At 60.8% G+C, this 22,869-nt stretch overlaps 1 protein-coding gene across 1 annotated transcript; it reads right to left on the bottom strand.

The window, feature by feature from the left end:
* Positions 1-133: 133 nt before the first annotated feature.
* On the bottom strand, positions 134-22,755 carry G6PD (glucose-6-phosphate dehydrogenase). The gene is given in 14 exon segments (XM_059491520.1): positions 134-1,171; positions 1,173-1,179; positions 2,036-2,128; positions 4,769-4,845; positions 6,596-6,831; positions 10,050-10,236; positions 10,826-10,919; positions 11,007-11,132; positions 12,848-13,003; positions 14,200-14,417; positions 15,335-15,443; positions 17,587-17,624; positions 20,414-20,562; positions 22,704-22,755. Coding segments are annotated over 13 exon segments (1,785 nt in total). The 5' UTR covers positions 20,558-20,562; positions 22,704-22,755; the 3' UTR covers positions 134-871.
* Between the last annotated feature and the right edge of the window lie 114 nt (positions 22,756-22,869).

Below are 22,869 nucleotides of genomic sequence, written 5' to 3'. Positions count from 1 at the left end.
ATAAGTTTGGGGTCCTGCCCCACAAGTTTGGGGTTCTGCCCCCCAAGTTTGGGGTCCTGCCCCACAAGTTCCACAGTGGGGGGCTCTGCCCTGGGGGCAATTAGGAGGTGCTGGTGATAATTAATTAGCCAAAGGTGGGTTTAATTGGTCCTGGTTAATAGCACGTTAATCGATTAATTGATTTGCGTTAATCATTAATTGCTCCCGGTTGGGGGGGAAGGGATAATGAGGGGCTAATTAAGGGAAGGGATAATGAGGGGCTAATTAAGCTCTGGGGTCTTGATTGGGGGGGGGGGAGCTTTGGTCCCAGCTGCGGGCTTGGGGGGCCCGGGGGGGTCTGTGGGGCTCTATGGGGTGGGGGGGGTTATGGGGTTTTTGGGGGGCTGGAGTGTGCTGGGGGCTCTGTGGGGCAGGATTGGGGGGGGGAGGCTCTGTGGGGCAGGGTTTGGGGGGTCTCTGACCCATAGATTCCCCCTGTTGGGCAGGATTGGGGGGTCTATGGGGCAGGGGGGTCTGTGGGGCAGGACTGGGGGCTCTCTGCCCCATAGATCCCTCCTGGAGTGTTTTGGGGGTCCGGCCATGGGTCAGGGGTTGGGGGGGGGTCTCTGCCCCATAGACAGGGTCAGGATTGGGGTTCTCTGCCCCATAGATCCCTCCTGGAGTGTTTTTGGGGGGTCCGGCCATGGGTCAGGTGTTGGGGGGGGTCTCTGACCCATAGATCCCCCCATGGATCAGAATTGGGGGGGCGGGGGGGGGGGGGTCTGTGGGTCAGGATTGGGGGGGTCTCTGCCCCATAGACAGGGTCAGGACTGGGGGGGTCTCTGCCCCATAGATCCCCCCTGGAGTGTTTTTTTGGGGGTCCGGCCATGGGTCAGGGGTCTCTGCCCCATAGCCCCTCCCCAGAGCGTTGCCGTGGGTCAGGATTGGGGTCAGTGCCCCATAGCGCCCCCCCCCATGGATCAGGGTGTGGATCAGGGTGTGGGTCAGTGCCCCATAGCGCCCCCCCATGGATCAGGGTGTGGGTCAGGGCTGGGGTCAGTGCCCCATAGCGCCCCCCCCGGCCCCGGGTGTGGGTCAGGGCTGTGGGTCGGGCCCGGGGGGGGGGCACCCACCGGTACGTGCCCTCGTACAGGAACCCCGCCCGGCGCAGCAGCTCGTCCGCCTCGGGGGGGGCCCCGGCTGGGAACGGCAACGGGGCTCAGTGAGACCCCCGGCACCCCCAGACCCCAACGGGACCCCCCCAATCCTCAGTGAGACCCCCGGGACCCCCCCAGACCCCAACGGGACCCCCCAATACCCAACAGGACCCCCCCAATACCCAACGGGACCCCCCAATCCTCAGTGAGACCCCCGGCACCCCCAGACCCCCAACGGGACACCCCAGGATCAGCCCCCCCCCCCCCCCCCCCCCCCCCGCAGGTGCCCCCAAGGTACCCTCCCAGCCCCCCAGGTGCCCCCCAGACCCCTCAGGTATTCCCCAACTCCCCCCCAGGTGCCCTCAGGTGCCCTTTGAGCCCCCCCGGGTGCTCCTCAGGTACCCCCCAGACATCCCCCCCCACGCCCCCAGGTGCCCCCAGGTGCCCCCCCAGGTGCCGCCCCCAGGTGCCCCCCCAGGTGCCCCCCCAGGTGCCCCCCCAAATGCCCCCCAGGTGCCCCCCCAGGTGTCCCCAGGTGCCCTTTTAGCCCCCCCCAGGCGCTCCTAAGGTACCCCCAGACATCCTCCCCACGCCCCCAAATGCCCCTCAGGTGCCCCCCCCAGGTGCCCCCCCCAGGTGCCCCAGGTGCCACCCCCAGGTGCCCCCAAATGCCCCCAAATGCCCCCCAGTTGCCTCCCCCAGGTGCCCCCCCCAGTTGCCTCCCCCAGGTGCCCCCCCAAATGCCCCCCAGGTGCCACCCCCAGTTGCCCCCCAGGTGCCCCCCCCAGGTGCCCCCCCCAGGTGCCCCCAAATGCCCCCCAGGTGCCCCCCCCAAATGCCCCCCAGGTGCCCCCCCCAGGTGCCCCCAGGTGCCCCCAGGTGCCCCCGGTGCCCCTCACCTGCCGTAGGGGTAGGGCAGGGGGCGCTCGCGGCGCCGCTCGATCTGGTGCAGCAGGGGGGTGAAGATGCGCCAGGCCTCGCGCAGCTCGTCACTGCGGGGAGGGACCGGAACTGAGCCGGGACCGGGCCGGGACACCCCGGAACCGACCCGGAACCGACCCGGAACCGAGCCGAAACCGACCCAAAACTGACCCGGAACCGACCCGAAACTGACCCGAAACTGACCCAAAACTGACCCAAACTGACCCAAAACTGACCCAAACTGACCCGAAACTGACCCGAAACCGACCCAAAACCGACCTGAAACCGAGCCGAAACTGACCCGAAACTGACCCGAAACCGACCCGAAACTGACCCAAACTGACCCAAACTGACCCGGAACAGACCCGAAACCGACCCAAAACCGACCTGAAACCGAGCCGAAACTGACCCGAAACCGACCCAAACTGATCCAAAACTGACCCAAACTGACCCAAAACTGACCCAAACTGACCCAAAACCGACCCGAAACCGACCCGAAACTGACCCAAACTGACCCGAACTGACCCAAACTGACCCAAAACTGACCCGAACTGACCCAAAACTGACCCGAACTGACCCAAACTGACCCAAACTGACCCGAAACTGACCCGGAACAGACCCAAACTGATCCAAAACTGACCCGAACTGACCGAAACTGACCGAAACTGACCCAAAACTGACCCAAACTAACCCAAAACTGACCCAAACTGACCCAAAACTGACCCGAAACCGACCCAAACTGACCCGAAACTGACCCGGAACAGACCCAAACTGATCCAAAACTGACCCGAACTGACCCAAACTGACCCAAACTGACCCAAACTGATCCAAAACTGACCCGAACTGACCCAAACTGACCCAAAACCGACCCAAAACCGACCTGAAACCGAGCCGAAACTGACCCGAAACTGACCCGGAACAGACCCAAACTGATCCAAAACTGACCCAAACTGACCCGAACTGACCCAAAACTGACCCAAACTGACCCAAAACTGACCCGAACTGACCCAAAACTGACCCAAACTGACCAAAACTGACCCAAACTGACCCGAACTGACCCAAACTGACCCAAACTGACCCAAACTGATCCAAACTGATCCAAAACTGACCCAAAACTGACCCGAACTGACCCAAACTGACCCAAAACTGACCCAAACTGACCCAAACTGACCCAAAACTGACCCAAACTGACCCAAAACTGACCCAAACTGACCCAAACTGACCCAAAACTGACCCAAAACTGACCCGAACTGACCCAAAACTGACCCAAACTGACCCAAAACTGACCCAAACTGACCCAAACTGACCCGAACTGACCCGAACTGACCCGAACTGACCCAAACTGACCCGGGGCACCCCAAAACTGCCCCAAAACCGAGCCAGGACACCCCAAAACCTCACCAGGGCTCACCTGGGCACCCTCTGAGCTCACCTGGGCACCCCAAAACTGACCCAGGACACCCCAAAACTGACCCGAAACTGATCGAGGGACCCCAAACCTGACCCAGAGCTCACCTGGGCACCCCAAAACCGAGCAGGGGCACCCCAAAACCGACCAAACTGACCCACACCTCACCTGGGCACCCCAAAACTGCCCCAGGGCTCACCTGGGCTCACCCGAGCCCTGCCCAGGCTCACCTGGGCAGCCCCGGAGCACACCTGGGTCCCCAAACTGGTCCCATCTTCTCCTCCAAGCTGGCCTCACCTGTGCCCACGTCCCACCTGTGCCCACGTCCCACCTGTGCCCCCCAGACTCACCTGTGCCCATGTCCCACCTGTGCCCACGTCCCACCTGTGCCCATGTCCCACCTGTGCCCACGTCCCACCTGTGCCCCCCAGACTCACCTGTGCCCACGTCCCACCTGTCCTCTGTCCCACCTGTCCCTGCCATGTCCCCCCTGTCCCCAGGTGTCACCTGTCCCCATGTTCCCCCCATCCCTTCTCACCTGTCCCCAGGTGTCACCTGTCCCCTCCCCCCATCCCCAGGTGTCCCCAGGTCTCACCTGTCCCCAGGTGTCACCTGTCCCCTCTCACCTGTCCCCACCTGTCCCCAGGTGTCACCTGTCCCTTTGTCACCTATCCCCATGTCCCCCCTGTCCCCATCTGTGCCCCCTGCCCTTACCTTGTCCCCCATGCCCAGGTGTCCCCTGTCCCTCTCACCTGTCCCCAGGTGTCACCTGTCCCCTCTCACCTGTCCCCAGGTGTCACCTGTCCCTGCGTCCCACCTGTCCCTGCCACGTCCCCCCGTCTCCACGTGTCACCTGTCCCCTGTCCCATGCCCAGGTGTCACCTGTCCCTCTCACCTGTCCCCAGGTGTCCCCAGCTGTCACCTGTGCCCATGTCCCACCTGTCCCCTCTCTCCTGTCCCTCAGGTGTCACCTGTCCCTGCCGTGTTCCCCCGTCTCCAGGTGTCACCTGTCCCCGCTATTTCCCACCATGTCCCACCTGTCCCCACGTGTCACCTGTCCCCTCTCCCCCATCCCCAGGTGTCCCCAGGTGTCCCCTCTCCCCTGTCCCCCATCCCCAGGTGTCCCCAGGTGTCCCCTCTCCGCCATCCTCAGGTGTCACCTGTCCCCTCTCACCTGTCCCCAGGTGTCCCCAGGTGTCCCCAGGTGTCCTCTCTCCCCCATCCCCAGGTGTCCCCTCTTCCCCATCCCCAGGTGTCCCCAGGTGTCCCCAGGTGTCCCCAGGTGTCCCCAGGTGTCCCTCACCTGCGCACGAAGTGCATTTGGTTCCCGCAGATCACGTCCAGCAGCAGCCGCTCGTAGGCGTCCGGGAGCTTCACGTCCTGGGGGCGCCGGGGGTCAGGGGGGGCAGCCCAGGTGTGTGTGGGGACAGCCCCAGGTAAAGGGGACACCCTCAGGTGTGTGGGGACAGCCCCAGGTGTGTGGGGACAGCCCCAGGTAAAGGGGACACCCTCAGGTGTGGGGACAGCCCAGGTGTGGGGACAGCCCCAGGTGTGTGTGGGGACAGCCCCAGGTAAAGGGGACACCCTCAGGTGTGGGGACAGCCCCAGGTGTGTGGGGACACCCTCAGGTGTGTGGGGACAGCCCCAGGTGTGTGGGGACACCCTCAGGTGTGTGGGGACAGCCCCAGGTGTGGGGACAGCCCCAGGTGTGTGGGGACACCCTCAGGTGTGTGGGGACAGCCCCAGGTGTGTGGGGACAGCCCCAGGTGTGGGGGGGGGACAGCCCCAGGTGTGGGGACAGCCCCAGGTGTGTGGGGACAGCCCCAGGTAAAGGGGGACAGCCCCAGGTGTGGGGACAGCCCAGGTGTGGGGGGCCAGCCAGGTGTGTGGGGACAGCCCCAGGTAAAGGGGACACCCTCAGGTGTGTGGGGGGACAGCCCCAGGTGTGTGGGGGACAGCCCCAGGTGTGTGGGGACACCCTCAGGTGTGTGGGGACAGCCCCAGGTGTGGGGGACACTTGGGATTTGGGGTGCCCAGGTGGGATTTGGGGTGCCCAGGTGGGATTTGGGGTGCCCAGGTAAATTTTGGAGGGGGCCAAGTGGGTTTTGGGAACTCAGGTGGGATTTGGGAACCTCCCCAGGTGGGATTTGGGGGAGGCCAAATCCCCCAGGTGAATTTTGGGGTGCCCAGGTGGGATGTGGGGACCTCCCCAGGTAGGTTTTGGGGACGACTCCAATCTCGTGTCCCCAAACCCCATTTTTGCGTCCCCCACCCCCATTTTTGTGTCCCCAAATCCCATTTTTGGGTCTCAGTGGTCCATCCCCGTGTCCCCATACCTGTTTCTGTGTCCCCCACCCCCATTTTTGTGTCCCCATCCCATTTTTGCGTCCCCAAATCCCATTTTAGGGTCTCAATTCCCCATTTGTGTGTCCCCATCCCCATTTTTGTGACCCTGAACCCCATTTTTGTGTCCCCCACCCCCATTTTTGTGTCTCCACCCCCATTTTTATGTCCCAAAACCCCATTTTTGTGTCCCTGAACCCCATTTTTGTGTTCCCAAACCCCATTTTTGTGTCCCCGAACCCCATTTTTATGTCCCTGAACCCCATTTTTGGGTCTCAGTGGTCCATCCCTGTGTCCCCATACCTGTTTCTGTGTCCCCAAACCCCATTTTTGCATCCCCAAACCCCATTTTTGTCTCCCCAAACCCCATTTTTGTGTCCCCCACCCCCATTTTTGTGTCTCCACCCCCATTTTTGGGTCTGAATTCCCCATTTTTGTGTCCCCAAACCCCATTTTTGTGTCCCCAAACCCCATTTTTGTCTCCCCCACCCCCATTTTTATGTCCCCAAACCCCATTTTTGGGTCTGAATTCCCCATTTTTGTGTCCCCAAACCCCATTTTTGTGTCCCCAAACCCCATTTTTGTGTCCCCCACCCCCATTTTTGTGTCTCCACCCCCATTTTTATGTCCCCAAACCCCATTTTTGTCTCCCCCACCCCCATTTTTATGTCCCCAAACCCCATTTTTGGGTCTCAATTCCCCATTTTTGCGTCCCCCACCCCCATTTCTGCGTCCCCAAACCCCGTTTTTGTGTCCCCACCCCCAGGTGCCCTGCCCGTCCCGGCACCTTGTAGCGGCTGCCGTAGGTGAGGTCGAGCTCGGACTCCTCGGGCCGCAGGAACATGCCGGGTTTCTTGGTGTTGAGCTTGGCGTAGACGGCCTCGCGCGGCTGCACGCGCACCACCAGCTCGTTGCGCTTGCACTGCCGCGCGAAGATGTCCCCGGGCACCTCGCGGAACTGCAGCCGCACCTCGGCCTTGCGCTCGTTGAGCGCCTTCCCGCAGCGCAGCACGAACGGGACCCCTGGGACAGCAGCGTTGGCATTGTCACCATTGTCACTGTCACCATTGTCACTGTCATCAACATCATCAACATCATCAACATCCCCACCCCAGCGCCTTCCCGCAGCGCAGCACGAACGGCACCCCTGGGACAGCAGCGTTGGCATTGTCACCATTGTCATTGTCATCATTGTCATCATTGGCATTGTCATCATCATTGGCATTGTCATCATTGGCATTGTCATCATTGGCATTGTCATCATCGTTGTCATTGTCATCATTGGCATGGTCATCATTGGCATTGTCATCATTGTCACAGTCATCATCATTGTCATCATTGTCACTGTCACCATTGTCATTGTCATCATCGTCATTGTCATCAACGTCCATCACCATCATCAACATCCCCACCCCAGCGCCTTCCCGCAGCGCAGCACGAATGGCACCCCTGGGACAGCAGCGTTGGCATTGTCACCATTGTCATTGTCATCATTGTCATTGTCATCATTGGCATTGTCACCATTGGCATTGTCACCATTGGCATTGTCACCATTGGCATTGTCATCATCATTGTCATTGTCATCATTGGCATGGTCATCATTGGCATTGTCATCATCGTTGTCACTGTCATCATTGGCATTGTCATCATTGGCATTGTCATCATTGGCATTGTCATCATTGGCATTGTCATCATTGTTGTCACTGTCATCATTGGCATTGTCACCATTGTCATTGTCATCATTGTCATTGTCATCAACGTCCATCACCATCATCAACATCCCCATCCCAGCGCCTTCCCGCAGTGCAGCACGAACGGCACCCCTGGGACAGCAGCGTTGGCATTGTCAATGTCATCATTGCCATTGCCATTGTCATCACTGTCAATGTCATCATTGTCATTGCCATTGTCATCATTGTCAATGTCATCATTGTCAATGTCATCATTGCCATTGCCATTGTCATCATTGTCAATGTCATCATTGTCAATGTCATCATTGTCATTGTCATCAACATCCATCCACGTCAGCTCCCCAGCGCCTTCCTGCAGTGCAGCGCGAACGGGACACCTGGGATATCATCATCATTGTCATCATCATTGTCACAGTCATCATTGTCATTGTCATCATCAACATCATCCTCAATGTCCATCGCCATCATCAACACCACCATCCCAGCGCCTTCCCGCAGCACAGCACGAACGGGACACCGGGGGACATCATCATTGGCATTGTCATCATTGTCATTGTCATCATCAACATCCATCAACATCATCATCATCATCGTCATTGTCATCAACGTCCATCACCATCATCAACATCCCCATCCCAGCGCCTTCCCGCAGCACAGCACGAACGGCACGCCTGGGGACATCACCATTGTCATTGTCATCAACGTCCATCACCATCGTCAACATGAACATCCCAGCGCCTTCCTGCAGGGCAGCACGAACGGCACGCTTGGGACAGTGGCGTCATTGGCATTGTCATCGCTGTCATCGTCATCATTGTCATTGTCATCACTGTCATCATTGTCACTGTCATCATTGTCATTGTCACCACCATCCATCCCCATCCCAGCGCCCTCCCGCAGCGCAGCATGGATGGGACGCCGGGGACATCATCATCCATATCATCATCGACATCCATCGCCATCATCAACATCCACCACCATCATCAACATCCACCACCATCCATCACCAGCCCAGCAGCGCCGCACGAGTGGCACACCTGGGGACAGTGGTGTCGTTGGCATTGTCACTGTCAATGTCATCATCGTCATCAACATCACCATCCGCATCATCATCATCATCATCATCGTCATTATCAACATCACCATTGTCATCATTGTCACGGCTAACATCACTGTCTTCAACATCGCCATCCGCATCATCATCATCATCATCATCGTCATTATCAACATCACCATTGTCATCATTGTCACGGCTAACATCACTGTCTTCAACATCGCCATCCGCATCATCATCATCATCGTCATCGTCATTATCAATATCACCATTGTCATCGCTGTCATGGCTAACATCACTGTCTTCAACATCGCCATCCGCATCATCATCGTCACCCACATCCATCGACATCGTCCCCATCCATCGCCATCCCAGCACCAACGGGACACGTGGGGACAGTGGCACCAGTGGTGTCGTTGTCATTGCCGTCACTGCCATTGTCATCGTCGTCAGTGTCACCATCCATCAACATCCCCATCAACATCATCATCATCATCATTGTCATCATTGACGTCATCATCACCAACATCCATCAATGTCATTGGCGCCATTGTCATCGTTGTCTTTGTGGTCACCATTGTCGTTGCCGTCATAACCGTTAACATCAACACGGCCTCCATCATCATCATCATCATCATCACCATCATCATCATCATCATCATCACCATCATCATCACCATCATCATTATCCCCCACCACTGCAGCCACACCTTGGCCTTGTGCTCGTTCAGAGCGTTCCCTCAGCACAGGACAGAGGGGACACCTGGGGACAGTGGCATTGTCATCATCGTCACCCGTCGACATCACAATTGTCATCATCATCGTCGTCATCAATATGCAACGATATTGTCATCACTGCCATCATCAGCATTGTCTCTGTGGCCACCATCATCATCATCACCATCATCAGCACCATCTCTTGGCCATGACCACCATCATCACCAGCACCATCATCAGCACCATCTTCACGACCACCATCATCATCATCATCACCAGCACCATCTCCTGGCCATCATCATCATCACCATCACTAGCACCATCTCTTGGCCATCACCATCAACAGCACCATCTCCTGGCCACCATCATCATCATCACCACCATCACTAGCACCATCTCCTGGCCATCATCATCATCGCCATCAACAGCACCATCTCCTGGCCACCAGCATGAGCAGCACCATCATCAGCACCATCTCCTGGCCACCATCATCATATCATCATCATCATCATCGCCATCAACAGCACCATCTCCACGGCCACCACCATCAGCACCATCATCAGCAGCACCATCTCCTGGCCATCATCATCATCACCAGCACCATCATCATCATCTGCACAACCACAATCATCAGCACCACCTCTTGCCCACCACCATCATCATCACCACCATCTCCTGGCCACCACCATCATCACCACCGACACCATCATCACCACCATCATCCCCATCACACCACAAAAGTCACCACCATGGCAACCACCACCACCACGTCCTCTCACCGTCCCAGCGCTCGTTGGCCACGCGCAGCACGGCGGTGGCGAAGGTGGGCGTGGTGGAGCCGGCGGGCACCGTGGGATCGTCCAGGTAGCCCTTCTGTGCCTCGGGGGGGCCCTCGGGGTTGCCCACGTACTGGCCCAGCACCACGTCCTGCAGCTCCACCGGGCTGATGCACTTGAGCACCTTCACCTGGGGGACACGTGGGGGACACGTGAGGGACACCCGGAGGTTCCAGCGATACCACGCGGTGGGGACGTGTTTATGGGGGACCACCAGTAAGAGCAGGCAATGGGATGGGGGTGTGGGGATGTGGCCATGGGGAACATGGCCATGGTTTTGGGGGGCCACCATCAATAATGGAGTGATGGAACAAAGTTGGGGACGTGGTTTTGGGGGGCCACCATCAATGATGGGGTGATGGAACAAAGCAGGGGATATGGCCATGGGGGATGTGGCTTTGGGGGGCCACCATCAATGATGGGAACATAGTGGGGGATGTGGCCATTGGGGGACGTGGCTTTGGGGGGCCACCATCAATAATGGGGTGATGGAACAAAGCTGGGGATGTGGCAACGGGGGACGTGGCTTTGGGGGCCACCATCAAGCACATGGTGGTGAGACACAACTGGGATGGGGGGGATGTGCCCTGGGGCCACCTGGGCATGGTCCCTGTGGCCGTGACCATGATTTGACCATTGAGGACATAAAGCTCAGTGACCGGTGTGGTGTCAGGGGGTGATGACATTCAGTGACACCCCGGCGTCCCTGCTGTCCCCACCTTCTCGTCGCGGACATCGTCGGGGTTGGTGGACGCCGGCTTCTCCATGGCCACGAGGCAGAGCAGCTGCAGAAGGTGGTTCTGCATCACGTCCCTGTGGGGAGCCGGCGCTGCCACGGGGTCGGGGGACACGGGGGGACGCGGAGGGGACGCGGGGACGCCGGGGGACGTCCGTCCTCACCGGATGATGCCGAAGTCGTCGAAGTAGCCGCCGCGGCCCTCGGTGCCGAAGGGCTCCTTGAAGGTGAGCACCACGCAGGCGACGTTGTCGCGGTTCCAGATGGGCCCGAAGATGCGGTTACCGAACCTGGGGTGGGTCAGGGCTGGGTGAGGGGTGCTGTGCGTGTCCCCGTGTCCCTGTCCATGTCCCCTCCCATGTCCCCTCTCCCCTCCCATGTCCCCTGTCCCCTCCCAAGTCCTGATGTCCGCTCCCTTGTCCCCTGTCCCCTCTGGTCTCCCCTCCCATGTCCCCGTCCCCTCCCATATCCCCTGTCTCCTCCTGTGTCCCCATGTCCCCTCCCATGTCCCCTGTCCCCTTCCGTGTCCTCCTTCTCCTCCTGTGTCCCGTCTCCTCCCATATCCCCGTGTCCCTGTGTCCCCTACCATGTCCCTGTGTCCCCTGTCTCCTCCTCTATCCCCGTGTCCCCTCCCACATCCCCCATCCCCTCCCATGTCCCCGTGTCCTCTCCTGTGTCCCCATCCCTGCCCATGTCCCTTGTCCCCTGCCGTGTCCCCTGTCCCCTCCTGTCTCCCCTCCCTTGTCCCTGTGTCCCCTCCCATGTGCCATCCCCTGTCCCTGTCCCACCATGAGGCTCTCCCCTGTCCCCATGTCCCCTGTCCCCTCCCCTGTCCTGGCGTCCCCTCCTATGTCCCTGGTCCCCAGCACACTGCAGCACCATGAGGCTCTCCCCTCCCCTGTCCCCGTGCCCCCTGTCCCCGTGTCCCCTGTCCCCGTGTCCCCTGCCATGTCCCCGGCTCACCACAGCACCATGAAGCTCTCCCCTGTCCTGGTGTCCCCTCCCCTGTCCCCATGTCCTCTGTCCCCATGTCCCTGTCCCCGCTCACCACAGCACCATCAGGCTCTGCACCATCTCCTTGCCCAGAGAGTGGTCCCAGTGTCCCCATGTCCCCATGTCCCAGTGTCCCTTGTCCCCTGTCCCCGTGTCCCAGTGTCCCCTGTCCCTGTCCCCGCTCACCGCAGCACCATCAGGCTCTGCACCATCTCCTTGCCCAGGCAGTGGTCCCAGTGTCCCCATGTCCCCATGTCCCCTGTCCCCGTGTCCCCGTGTCCCCATGTCCCTGTCCCCGCTCACCGCAGCACCATCAGGCTCTGCACCATCTCCTTGCCCAGAGAGTGGTCCCAGTGTCCCCATGTCCCCGTGTCCCAGTGTCCCCTGTCCCAGTGTCCCCATGTCCCAGTGTCCCCTGTCCCTGTCCCCGCTCACCGCAGCACCATCAGGCTCTGCACCATCTCCTTGCCCAGGTAGTGGTCCCAGTGTCCCCATGTCCCAGTGTCCCCTGTCCCATGTCCCATGTCCCCATGTCCCCTGTCCCCGCTCACCGCAGCACCATCAGGCTCTGCACCATCTCCTTGCCCAGGCAGTGGTCCCAGTGTCCCCATGTCCCCATGTCCCCTGTCCCCGTGTCCCGTGTCCCCTGTCCCTGTCCCCGCTCACCGCAGCACCATCAGGCTCTGCACCATCTCCTTGCCCAGGTAGTGGTCCCATGTCCCCATGTCCCAGTGTCCCCTGTCCCATGTCCCCTGTCCCATGTCCCCATGTCCCCTGTCCCTGCTCACCGCAGCACCATCAGGCTCTGCACCATCTCCTTGCCCAGGTAGTGGTCCCAGTGTCCCCATGTCCCCATGTCCCAGTGTCCCCATGTCCCCTGTCCCTGTCCCCGCTCACCGCAGCACCATCAGGCTCTGCACCATCTCCTTGCCCAGGCAGTGGTCCCAGTGTCCCCATGTCCCCATGTCCCCTGTCCCCGTGTCCCGTGTCCCCTGTCCCTGTCCCCGCTCACCGCAGCACCATCAGGCTCTGCACCATCTCCTTGCCCAGGTAGTGGTCCATGCGGTAGATCTGCTCCTCGCGGAACAGCGCGCTCAGGTGCGCCGACAGCTCCTCCGACGAGCCCAGGTCCCGCCCAAACGGCTTCTCCACGATGACACGGTTCCACCTGGGGACAGGGACACGGGGACAGGCATCACAGGACGTGGGGGGACACGGGGATGTGAGGCCAGGGCCAGGGACCGCGGGGGGACATCCGGGAATATGGGGAGCGTGGGGGACGTGGACACGGGGGGACACGCAGAGACACGGGGGACAAGGGACATGCGGGGACACAAAGAACACGGAGGGACACGGGGATGTGTGGGGACACGTGGGGACATGAGAGACACGGGACACGTGGGGACACGCAGAGACACGGGACACGTGGGGACACAAAGAACACGTGGAGGGACGTGGGGACACGTGGGGACACGTGGGGACATGGGGGAACACAAAGAAACACAGGGGACACGGGACACGTGGGGACACAAGGCACACGTGGAGGGACGTGGGGACACGTGGGGACACAGGGATGTGAAGGCAGGGACCGGAGGACACGGGGGGACACGCAGAGACACGGGGGACACAGGACGTGTGGGGACACAAGGAACATGGAGGGACATGGGGACACAGGGGACACTTGGACACACGGGGGACATGGGGACAAAGAGCCCTCAGGGGCTGGGTCACAGGTGTGTCACAGGTGTGTCCCCGTGTCACAGGCGTGTCCCCATGTCACAGGTGTGTCCCAGGTGTGTCCCAGGTGTGTCCCCGTGTCACAGGTGTGTCCCCATGTCACAGGTGTGTCACAGGTGTGTCACAGGTGTGTCCCCATGTCACAGGTGTGTCACAGGCGTGTCCCCGTGTCACAGGCGTGTCCCCATGTCACAGGTGTGTCCCAGGTGTGTCCCCGTGTCACAGGTGTGTCCCCATGTCACAGGTGTGTCACAGGTGTGTCACAGGTGTGTCCCCATGTCACAGGTGTGTCACAGGCGTGTCCCCATGTCCCAGGCGTGTCCCCATGTCACAGGCGTGTCCCCGTGTCACAGGTGTGTCACAGGCCTGTCCCCATGTCCCAGGCGTGTCCCCATGTCACAGGTGTGTCACAGGTGTGTCCCAGGCGTGTCCCCACTCACCCCTGGCCCATGCAGAGCGCCCGCAGGTGCTGTGTCACAGGTGTGTCCCCGTGTCACAGGTGTGTCACAGATGTGTCACAGGTGTGTCCCCGTGTCACAGGTGTGTCACAGGTGTGTCACAGGCGTGTCCCCATGTCACAGGTGTGTCACAGGTGTGTCACAGGTGTGTCCCTGTGTCCCCACTCACCCCTGGCCCATGCAGAGCGCGCGCAGGTGCTGTGTCACAGGTGTGTACACGCTGGGGGGCAGTGCCAGGTAGAAGAGCCGGTGGGCGCGGTCGCCCCCGGGCAGTGCCCGCAGGTGAGCGTCCAGCGCCCGGAACGAGGCCTCGTCCCCGTACTGACCCCGCACGAAGCTCTGCAGGGACAGGAACAGCTCCAGGCACGGACCGTCCTCGGGGGTCACCTGTGGGGACAGGGACAGGTGAGACAGGGACAGGGGACAGGTGGGACAGGGACAGGGGACAGGGACAGGGGACAGGTGAGACAGGGACAGGTGGGACAGGGGACAGGTGAGACAGGTGAGACAGGGACAGGGGACAGGTGAGACAGGGACAGGTGGGACAGGTGGGACAGGGGACAGGTGAGACAGGGACAGGGGACAGGTGGGACAGGGACAGGTGAGACAGGTGGGACAGGGACAGGGGACAGGTGAGACAGGGACAGGTGAGACAGGGACAGGTGAGACAGGGACAGGTGAGACAGGTGGGACAGGGGACAGGGGACAGGTGGGACAGGGACAGGGGACAGGTGAGACAGGGACAGGTGGGACAGGGACAGGTGAGACAGGGACAGTGAGACAGGCACAGGAAGGCAGCCAGGTGGGGACCATCCTCAGGGGTCACCTGTGGGGACAGGTGGGACAGGGACAGGTGAAACAGGGACAGGTGGGACAGGGACAGGTGGGACAGGGACAGGGGACAGGTGAGATAGGGACAGGTGAGACAAGGACAGGGACAGGTGAGACAGGGACAGGGGACAGGTGAGACAGGTGGGACAGGGACAGGGACAGGTGGGACAGGGACAGGGGACAGGTGGGACAGGGACAGGTGGGACAGGTGAGACAGGTGAGACAGGGACAGGGACAGGTGAGACAGGGACAGAGACAGGGACACAGAAAGTGCCCTCAGGGGTCACCTGTGACAGGCAGGGACAGGTGAGGGGACACAGGACACAAGGTCAGGCAGAGCCTGTCCTTGGGGGTCACCTGGGGACAGAGGGGCCAGGAGGGGACAGAGGGGACAGGGAGGGGACAGAGGGGACAGGGAGGGGACAGGAGGGGCCAGGAGGGGACAGAGGGGACAGAGGGGCCAGCGCTGTCACCTTGAGGTAGGGCATGGTCTGCTCCCGGATGAGCTCCACGGTGAGGGGCGAGCGGGCGAAGCCGACGACGCGCGTGTCATCGGGGAGGAGCCCGTCCCGGAACAGCCACCTGCGACAGGGACAGCCACCTGTGCCACCTGTGCCACCACCTGTGTCACACCTGTGCCACCACCTGTGTCACCACCTGTGTCACACCTGTGCCACCTGTGTCACACCTGTGTCACCACCTGTGTCACACCTGTGTCACACCTGTGCCACCTGTGCCACCACCTGTGTCACACCTGTGTCACACCTGTGTCCCCAAGCCCCCCAGGGACACTGTCATCGGGGAGGAGCCCGTCCCGGAACAGCCACCTGCGACAGGGACAGTCACCTGTGCCACCTGTGCCACCACCTGTGTCACTATCTGTGTCACCAACCCCACCAGGGACACCAGCATCAAGAGGGAACAGCCACTTGGGACAAGGGGCAGTCACCTGTGCCACCTGTGCCACCCTGTAACATCTGTGCCACCATCTGTGTCCCATGTGTCACCACCTGTATCCCTCTGTCACCTGTGCCACCACCTGTGCCACCGTCTGTGCAATCTGTGTCCCCTGTGCCACCCCTGTGTCCCCAGAGTGCCCCCGGTGACACCGGCACCAGGGGCTGCCTGTCCCGGAAGTGCCACCTGGGGGACAGCACTGTCACCTGTGTCACCAAGCCCTTGGGGACACCCCCAACACTGTCACCACCCCCCTGTGGGGATGCCAGGCCTAAGGTGACACCCGTGTCACCAACCCTCTCGCGGGGTGGTGACACTGATAGCGGGGGCTGCTGTCCCTGTGCCACCCTGGGAGAAGTGACACAGGGGGACAGGTGACACAGGTGACACAGGGGGACAGGTGACACAGAGGGACAGGTGACACAGGCACAGGTGACACAGGGGGCACAGGTGACACAGAGGGACAGGTGACACAGGCACAGGTGACACAGGGGGACAGGTGACACAGGGGGACAGGTGACACAGAGGCACAGGTGACACAGAGGGACAGGTGACACAGGGGGCACAGGTGACACAGAGGGACAGGTGACACAGAGGCACAGGTGACACAGGTGACACAGGTGACACAGGTGACACAGGCACAGGTGACACAGGTGACACAGGTGACACAGGCACAGGTGACACAGGGGCACAGGTAACACAGGGGGCACAGGTGACACAGAGGGACAGGTGACACAGGGGCACAGGTGACACAGGTGACACAGGGGGCACAGGTGACACAGGCACAGGTGACACAGGGGCACAGGTGACACAGGCGGCACAGGTGACACAGAGGGACAGGTGACACAGGTGACACAGAGGGACAGAAGCAGCAAACTGAGGCCCTGGGGCCGCTGGCTCCCACTGGGGACACTGGTGCCAGCTGGTGACACGAGTGGCCCTGGGACAGCAGGGACACACAGCTGTGGTGACACTGGGGACAGAGCAGACAATGGCAGCCCTGAGTGACACTGGTGGCACTGGGGACAGCGCTGAGTGACATCGGTGGCCCCGGATGGGGACAGCAGCAGCCCCTGGTGGCCCTGGGGACGGGGGGGGGGACATTGGTGGCCCGAGGGTCGTTGGTGGCCCTGGCTGCCCGGGTGGCCCTGGGGACACTGGTGGCCCTGGTGACCGGTGGAACACAGGTGGCCTTGATGACACCATTGCTCCTTTTGTCCCCTCAGTGTCCCCGCTGTCCCCAGGGGTCCCCAGGGATCCTCATTGTCCACAGGTGTCCCCAGGTGCCCCCACTGTCCTCAGGTGTCCCCCCAGTGTCCCAGATGTCCCCAGGTGCCCCCACTGTCCCCATTGTCCCCTTGGTGTCCTTAGATGTCCCCTCAGTCCCCAGGTGTCCCCGCTGTCCCCACTGTCCCCTCAGTGTCCCCACTGTCCCCTCATTGTCCCCTCAGTGTCCCCTCAGTGTCCCCTCAGTGTCCCCCCATTGTCCCCTCAGTGTCCCCTCAGTGTCCCCTCAGTGTCCCCCCATTGTCCCCTCAGTGTCCCCTTGCTGTCCCCTCAGTGTCCCCATTGTCCCCTCAGTGTCCTCGCTGTCCCCTCAGTGTCCCCTCAGTGTCCCCTCAGTGTCCCCATTGTCCCCTCAGTGTCCCCTCATTGTCCCCCCAGTGTCCCCTCATTGTCCCCCCATTGTCCCCTCAGTGTCCCCTCGCTGTCCCCTCAGTGTCCCCTCACTCATTGTCCCCTCACTGTCCCCTCGCTGTCCCCTCACCATATCGTGGGGTAAATCTTCTTCCTGGCCAGGTCTCCCTGTGGGGGGAGGGGCGCTCAGGGCTGGGGGAGGGGCGTGGCCAGCGCTGGGCGTGGCTCTGACCCCGCCCCTCCCCCACCCCGGAATGTGCTGAGTCAGCGCCGCCGCCCCTCCCCCACCCCCACCCCCCCCGGGCCGTTCAGTGGGCGGGGCCGGGCACCGGGGGGGGGGGGGAGGGGCGGAGGAGGAAGTTGGGGTGCGGGTGGGGGAGGGGCGGGCGTGGCACCCCGACTTCCTCCCCTCCCCCACCCCCAGTGACCCCAAATGACCCCCCCAAAAACGGCCCCGATTCCTGCCCAGCCCCCAAATTCCTCCTCACCCCTTCAAGCTGGTCCCAAATCCCCCCGAAATTCCCTCGAATTCCCCCAAATCCCCCCAAAATCTCCCAAAAATCCCCCCCAAAATCTCAAAAAATCCCCCTCAATTCTCCCCCAAAATCCCCCTCGATTCTCCCCCAAAATCCCCCTCAATTCTCCCCTAAAATCTCCTCTCTAAACTCCCCCAAAAATCTCCCCAAAACGTCCCCAGAAATCTCCCCAAAATCTCCCCAAAACTCCGTCAATTCTCCCCCAAAATGCCCCCAAAAATCTCCCCAAAATCCCCCCAATAATCTCCCAAAAATTCTGCCCAAAATCGCCCAGAAATCTCCCCAATAATCTCCCAAAAATCTCCCCAAAATTCCCTCAATTCTCCCCAAAATCCCCCCAAAATTCCCTCAATGCTCCCCAAAATCCCCCCAAAATCTCCCCCAAAATCTCCCAAAAATCCCCTCAATTCTCCCCAAAATCCCCCCAAAATCTCCCCAAAAATCTCCCCAAAATTCCCTCAACTCTCCCCAAAATCCCCTCAATAATCTCCCCAAAAAACCTCCCCAAAAAATCTCCCCAAAATTTCCTCTACTTCCCTCAAGCCCCAATTTCCTCGATTTCCCCCAAATCTCCCAATTCCCTTCCTTTCCCCCAAATTTTCTTTCCAGATTTCAACATCCCCCCACTGCCCCCAAGATTTCCTTCCCCTTTTTTTGCTCCTTCCATCCCCCAAATTTCCCCCAAACCCCAAATTTCCCCCAAACCCCAAATTCCACCCCATAAATCCCAAATTTCACCCAAACCCCAAATTCCACCCCATAACTCCCAAATTTCCCCCTTCCAGCCCCCCAATTTCCCCCCAAACCCCAAATTCCACCCCATAAACCCCAAATTCCACCCCATAAACCCCAAATTCCCCCCTTCCAGCCCCCCAAGATCTCCTAAACCCCTTTATTCCACCCTGCAAGCCCCAAATTTCTCTCCCCCAAACCCCAACTTCCCCCTTCCAGCCCCCCAATTCCCCCCAAACCCCTTTATTCCCACCCAAATCCACAATTTCTGCCCCCAAACCCCTTTATTTCCCCCCCAAACCCCAAATTTCTGCCCTAAACCCTCCCTAAACCCCTTTATCCCCCCCAAACCCCAAATTTATTTCCCCCCAAACCCCAATTTTCTGCCCCAAACCCCAAATTTCTGCCCACAATCCCCCCAAACCCCTTTATTCCCCCCAAAATCCCCAATTTCTGCCCCCAAACCCCTTTATCCCCTCACAAACCCCAAATTTCTGCTCCCAACCCCCCCAAAACCCCTTTGCTCCCCCGACAAACCCCAAATTTCTGCCCCAACCCCATTTTCTCTCTTTCCAGCTCCCCAATTCCTCTCCAAACCCCTTTATTCCCCCAAATTTCTGCCCCAAACCCCAAATTTCTGTCCCCAAACCTCCCCAAACCCCTTTATCCCCCCCCAAACTCCTTCATTCCCCCCTAACTCCCCCACAAACCCCTTTATTCCCCCCCAGACCCCAAATTTCTGTCCCCAGACCCCAAATTTCTGTCCCCAAACCCCAAATTTCCGTCCCCAAACCCCTTTATTTCTCCCCAACCCCCAAATTTCTGCCCCAACCCCCTCACAAACCCCAAATGTCTGCCCCCACAACCCCCAAACCCTCACATTTCTGCCCCTAAACTCCTTTAGCCCCCCCACAAACTCCAAATTTCCGTCCCCAACCCCCCAAACTCCAATTTCCCCCCCAACCCCCAAATTCCTGCCCCCAAACCCCAAACTCCCGCCCCCAACCCCCTTTATTTCCCCCCAAACCCCACATTTCTGCCCCCAACCCCAAATTTCTGCCCCCAACCCCCTTTATTCCCCCCAAACCCCAAATTTCTGCCCCCAAACCCCTTTACTCCCCCCCCAACCCCCTTTTTTCCCCCCCAACCCCCAATTTCGCCCCCAACCCCCTTTATTCTCCCCCCAACCCCCGAATTCCTGCCCCCAACCCCCTTTATTTCCCCCCCAACCCCTTTATTCTCCCCCAACCCCCAATTTCCCCCCCAAACTCCCACCCCCAACCCCCTTTATTCCCCCCCAAACCCCGAATTCCTGCCTCCAACCCCAAATTTCTGCCCCCAACCCCCTTTGTTTCCCCCAAACCCCAAATTTCTGCCCCCAAAGCCCTTTACTCCCCCCCCAACCCCCTTTATTCCTCCCCAACCCCCTTTATTCCTCCCCAACCCCCAATTTCCCCCCCAAACTCCCGCCCCCAACCCCCTTTATTCCCCCCCAAACCCCCTTTATTTGCCCCAACCCCAAATTCCTGCCCCCAACCCCCTTTATTCCCCCCCAACCCCCTTAATTCCCCCCCAAATTCCTGCCCCCAACCCCCTTTACTCCCCCCCAACCCCCAATTTCCCCCCAAACTCCTGCCCCCAACCCCCTTATTCCCCCCCAAACCCCTCCGTGGCCCCGTCCCCACTCACGGAGGCCCCGAGGATGACGAGGACGTGCGGGTGGCCCTGGAGGAAGGCTCCGTCCCGGCTCAGCTCCTGCCGGAGCATCCCGCACACCTGCGAGCGGCTCAGCTGCGCCCCGGCGCCCGGCGCCTCCTCCCCGGGGCCCGGCATCGCTCCTGGGGGCGGACCGGGAACTTGGGGGGCCGGTTCGGGCACTTGGGGGGCCAGTTCGGGAACTGGGGGCCGGTTCGGGCACTTGGGGGGCCAGTTCGGGAACTGGGGGGGCCGGTTCGGGAACTGGGGGGGCCAGTTCGGGCACTTGGGGGGCCGGTTCGGGCACTCCGGGCAGGATTCGGGGAGCAGAGCAACAGGTTTGGGCACCCCAGGGCAGGATTGGAGGGGTTGTGGGGCAGGGCTGGCACCTGGGGGGCAGGGCTGGCACTTGGGGGGCAGGATTGGAGGGGTTCTGGGGCAGGGCTGGCACCTGGGGGGCGGGATCGGATACTTGGGGGGCAGGGCTGGGCACCCCAGGGCAGGATTGCAGCGGTTCTGGGGCAGGGCTGGCACTTGGGGGGCAGGATCGGATACTTGGGGGACAGGGCTGGCACTTGGGGGGCAGGGCTGGCACCCCAGGGCAGGATTGCAGCGGTTCTGGGGCAGGGCTGGCACTTGGGGGGCGGGATCGGATACTTGGGGGGCAGGGCTGGGCACCCCAGGGCAGGATTGGAGCGGTTCTGGGGCAGGAACGGGCACCTGGAGGGAGGGGTGGGCATCTGGGGGGCAGGGCTGGGCACCCCAGGGCAGGATCGGATACTTGGGGGGCAGGGCTGGGCACCCCAAGGCAGGATTGGAGGGGTTGTGGGGCAGGGCTGGCACTTGGGGGGCAGGGCTGGGCACCCCAGGGCAGGATTGGAGGGGTTGTGGGGCAGGAACGGGCACCTGGAGGGAGGGGTGGGCATCTGGGGGGCAGGGCTGGCACTTGCGGGGCGGGATTTGAGGCTTTGGGGCAGGGCGGGCACTCGGGGTGCGGTTGGGTGAGGCAGGATCCGGGATTAGGGGGCGAAATCGGGGATTTGGGGGTGGGATTTGAGATTTGGGGTTCGGATCGGGCATTTGGGGTTCGGATCGGGCACTTGAGGAACGGGTTCGGGCACCCCAGGGCAGGGCTGGCACTCGGGGGGCGGGATTTGAGGTTTTGGGGCAGGGCTGGGCACCTGGGCTGGGGTAAAATCGGCGATTTGGGGGCGGCATTTGGGATTTTGGGGGTGGCATTTGGGGTTTTGGGGGTGGGATTTGGGATTTTGGGGGTGGGATGGGAGATTTGGGGCCAGGATTTGGGGTTTTGGGGTTTTGGGCCGGGATTTGGGATTGGGGATTTGGGGGTGACATTTGAGATTTCAGGGCAGGATTTGGGATTTTGGGGCTGAGATTTGGGGACGGGATCGGGGATTTGGGGGCGGGATTTGGGGTTTTGGGGCTGGGATTTGGGGGCGGGATGGGGGATTCGGGGTTGGGATTTGGGGGTAGAATCGGGGATTTTGGGGTGGGATTTGGGATTCGGGGCTGGGATCGGGGATTTTGGGGCGGAATTTTGGGGTGGGATTTGAGATTTGGGGGCGGGATTTGGGGGGACATTGGGGCGTGGCCGGGGTGGGGCAGGACACGCCCTCCCCCCATTGTCCCCCCAAATCCGCCCCAATTTCCCCACCAGAGCCCCCAAAAACCCCTCAGAACCCCCTCCCCATCCCCCCACAGCCCCCCGGCCCTCACGGAGCCCCCAATTCCCCTCAAATCTCCCCAAATTTTCCCAATTTCCGCCTTCACCCCCCATCAATTGACCCTCTCAGGAAGCCCCGGACACTCCCAGGCTCCCAATTTCCGCCCTCACTGACCCCAAATCCCCCAAATTCCCCCCTAAATCCCCCAAATTCCTTTCAAATCCCCCTCAAATTTCCCCCAAATCCCCCCAGATCTCCCAGATTCCCCCCAATCTTCCCTCAAATTCCCCTCAAATCCTTAAATTCCCCCCAAATTCCGAAATTCCCCCCAAATCCCCCCTAAATTTCCCAAATCTCCCAGATTCCCCGCAATTTTCCCCCAAATTCCCCTCAAACCCACGAAATTCCCCTCAACCCCCCCCCCATTTCCGCCCCAAACCCCCCACATTCCCCCTCAGCTCCCTCCTGACGCTGCTCCCCAGGCCCTCATGGACCCCCCGGGCCATTTTAGAGCCCAGATCCCCTCACGTTCTCCGGAATTTCCCCGAATTTCTTTAAATTTCCCCAAATTTCCTCATCACTTCCCGGTCCCCCCGCACCTTCCCGCTCCGGCCGCTCTCGCGCCGCCTCCCCCACGCTCGCGCGGCTCCCCATCCCCTCACAGAGGCCACGCCCACCGCCACGCCCTCACCCTCTATCCACCAATCACCGCCGAGCCTCTTATCTAACCAACCAATCACCGCCAATCCTCTTCCCCTACCAACC

Source organism: Ammospiza nelsoni, chromosome 35 (genome assembly GCF_027579445.1).
Source record: "Ammospiza nelsoni isolate bAmmNel1 chromosome 35, bAmmNel1.pri, whole genome shotgun sequence".
Taxonomy (NCBI): domain Eukaryota; kingdom Metazoa; phylum Chordata; class Aves; order Passeriformes; family Passerellidae; genus Ammospiza; species Ammospiza nelsoni.
The sequence above is the reverse complement of the archived record's forward strand: the minus strand, read 5'-3'. Positions and strand labels throughout refer to the sequence as shown.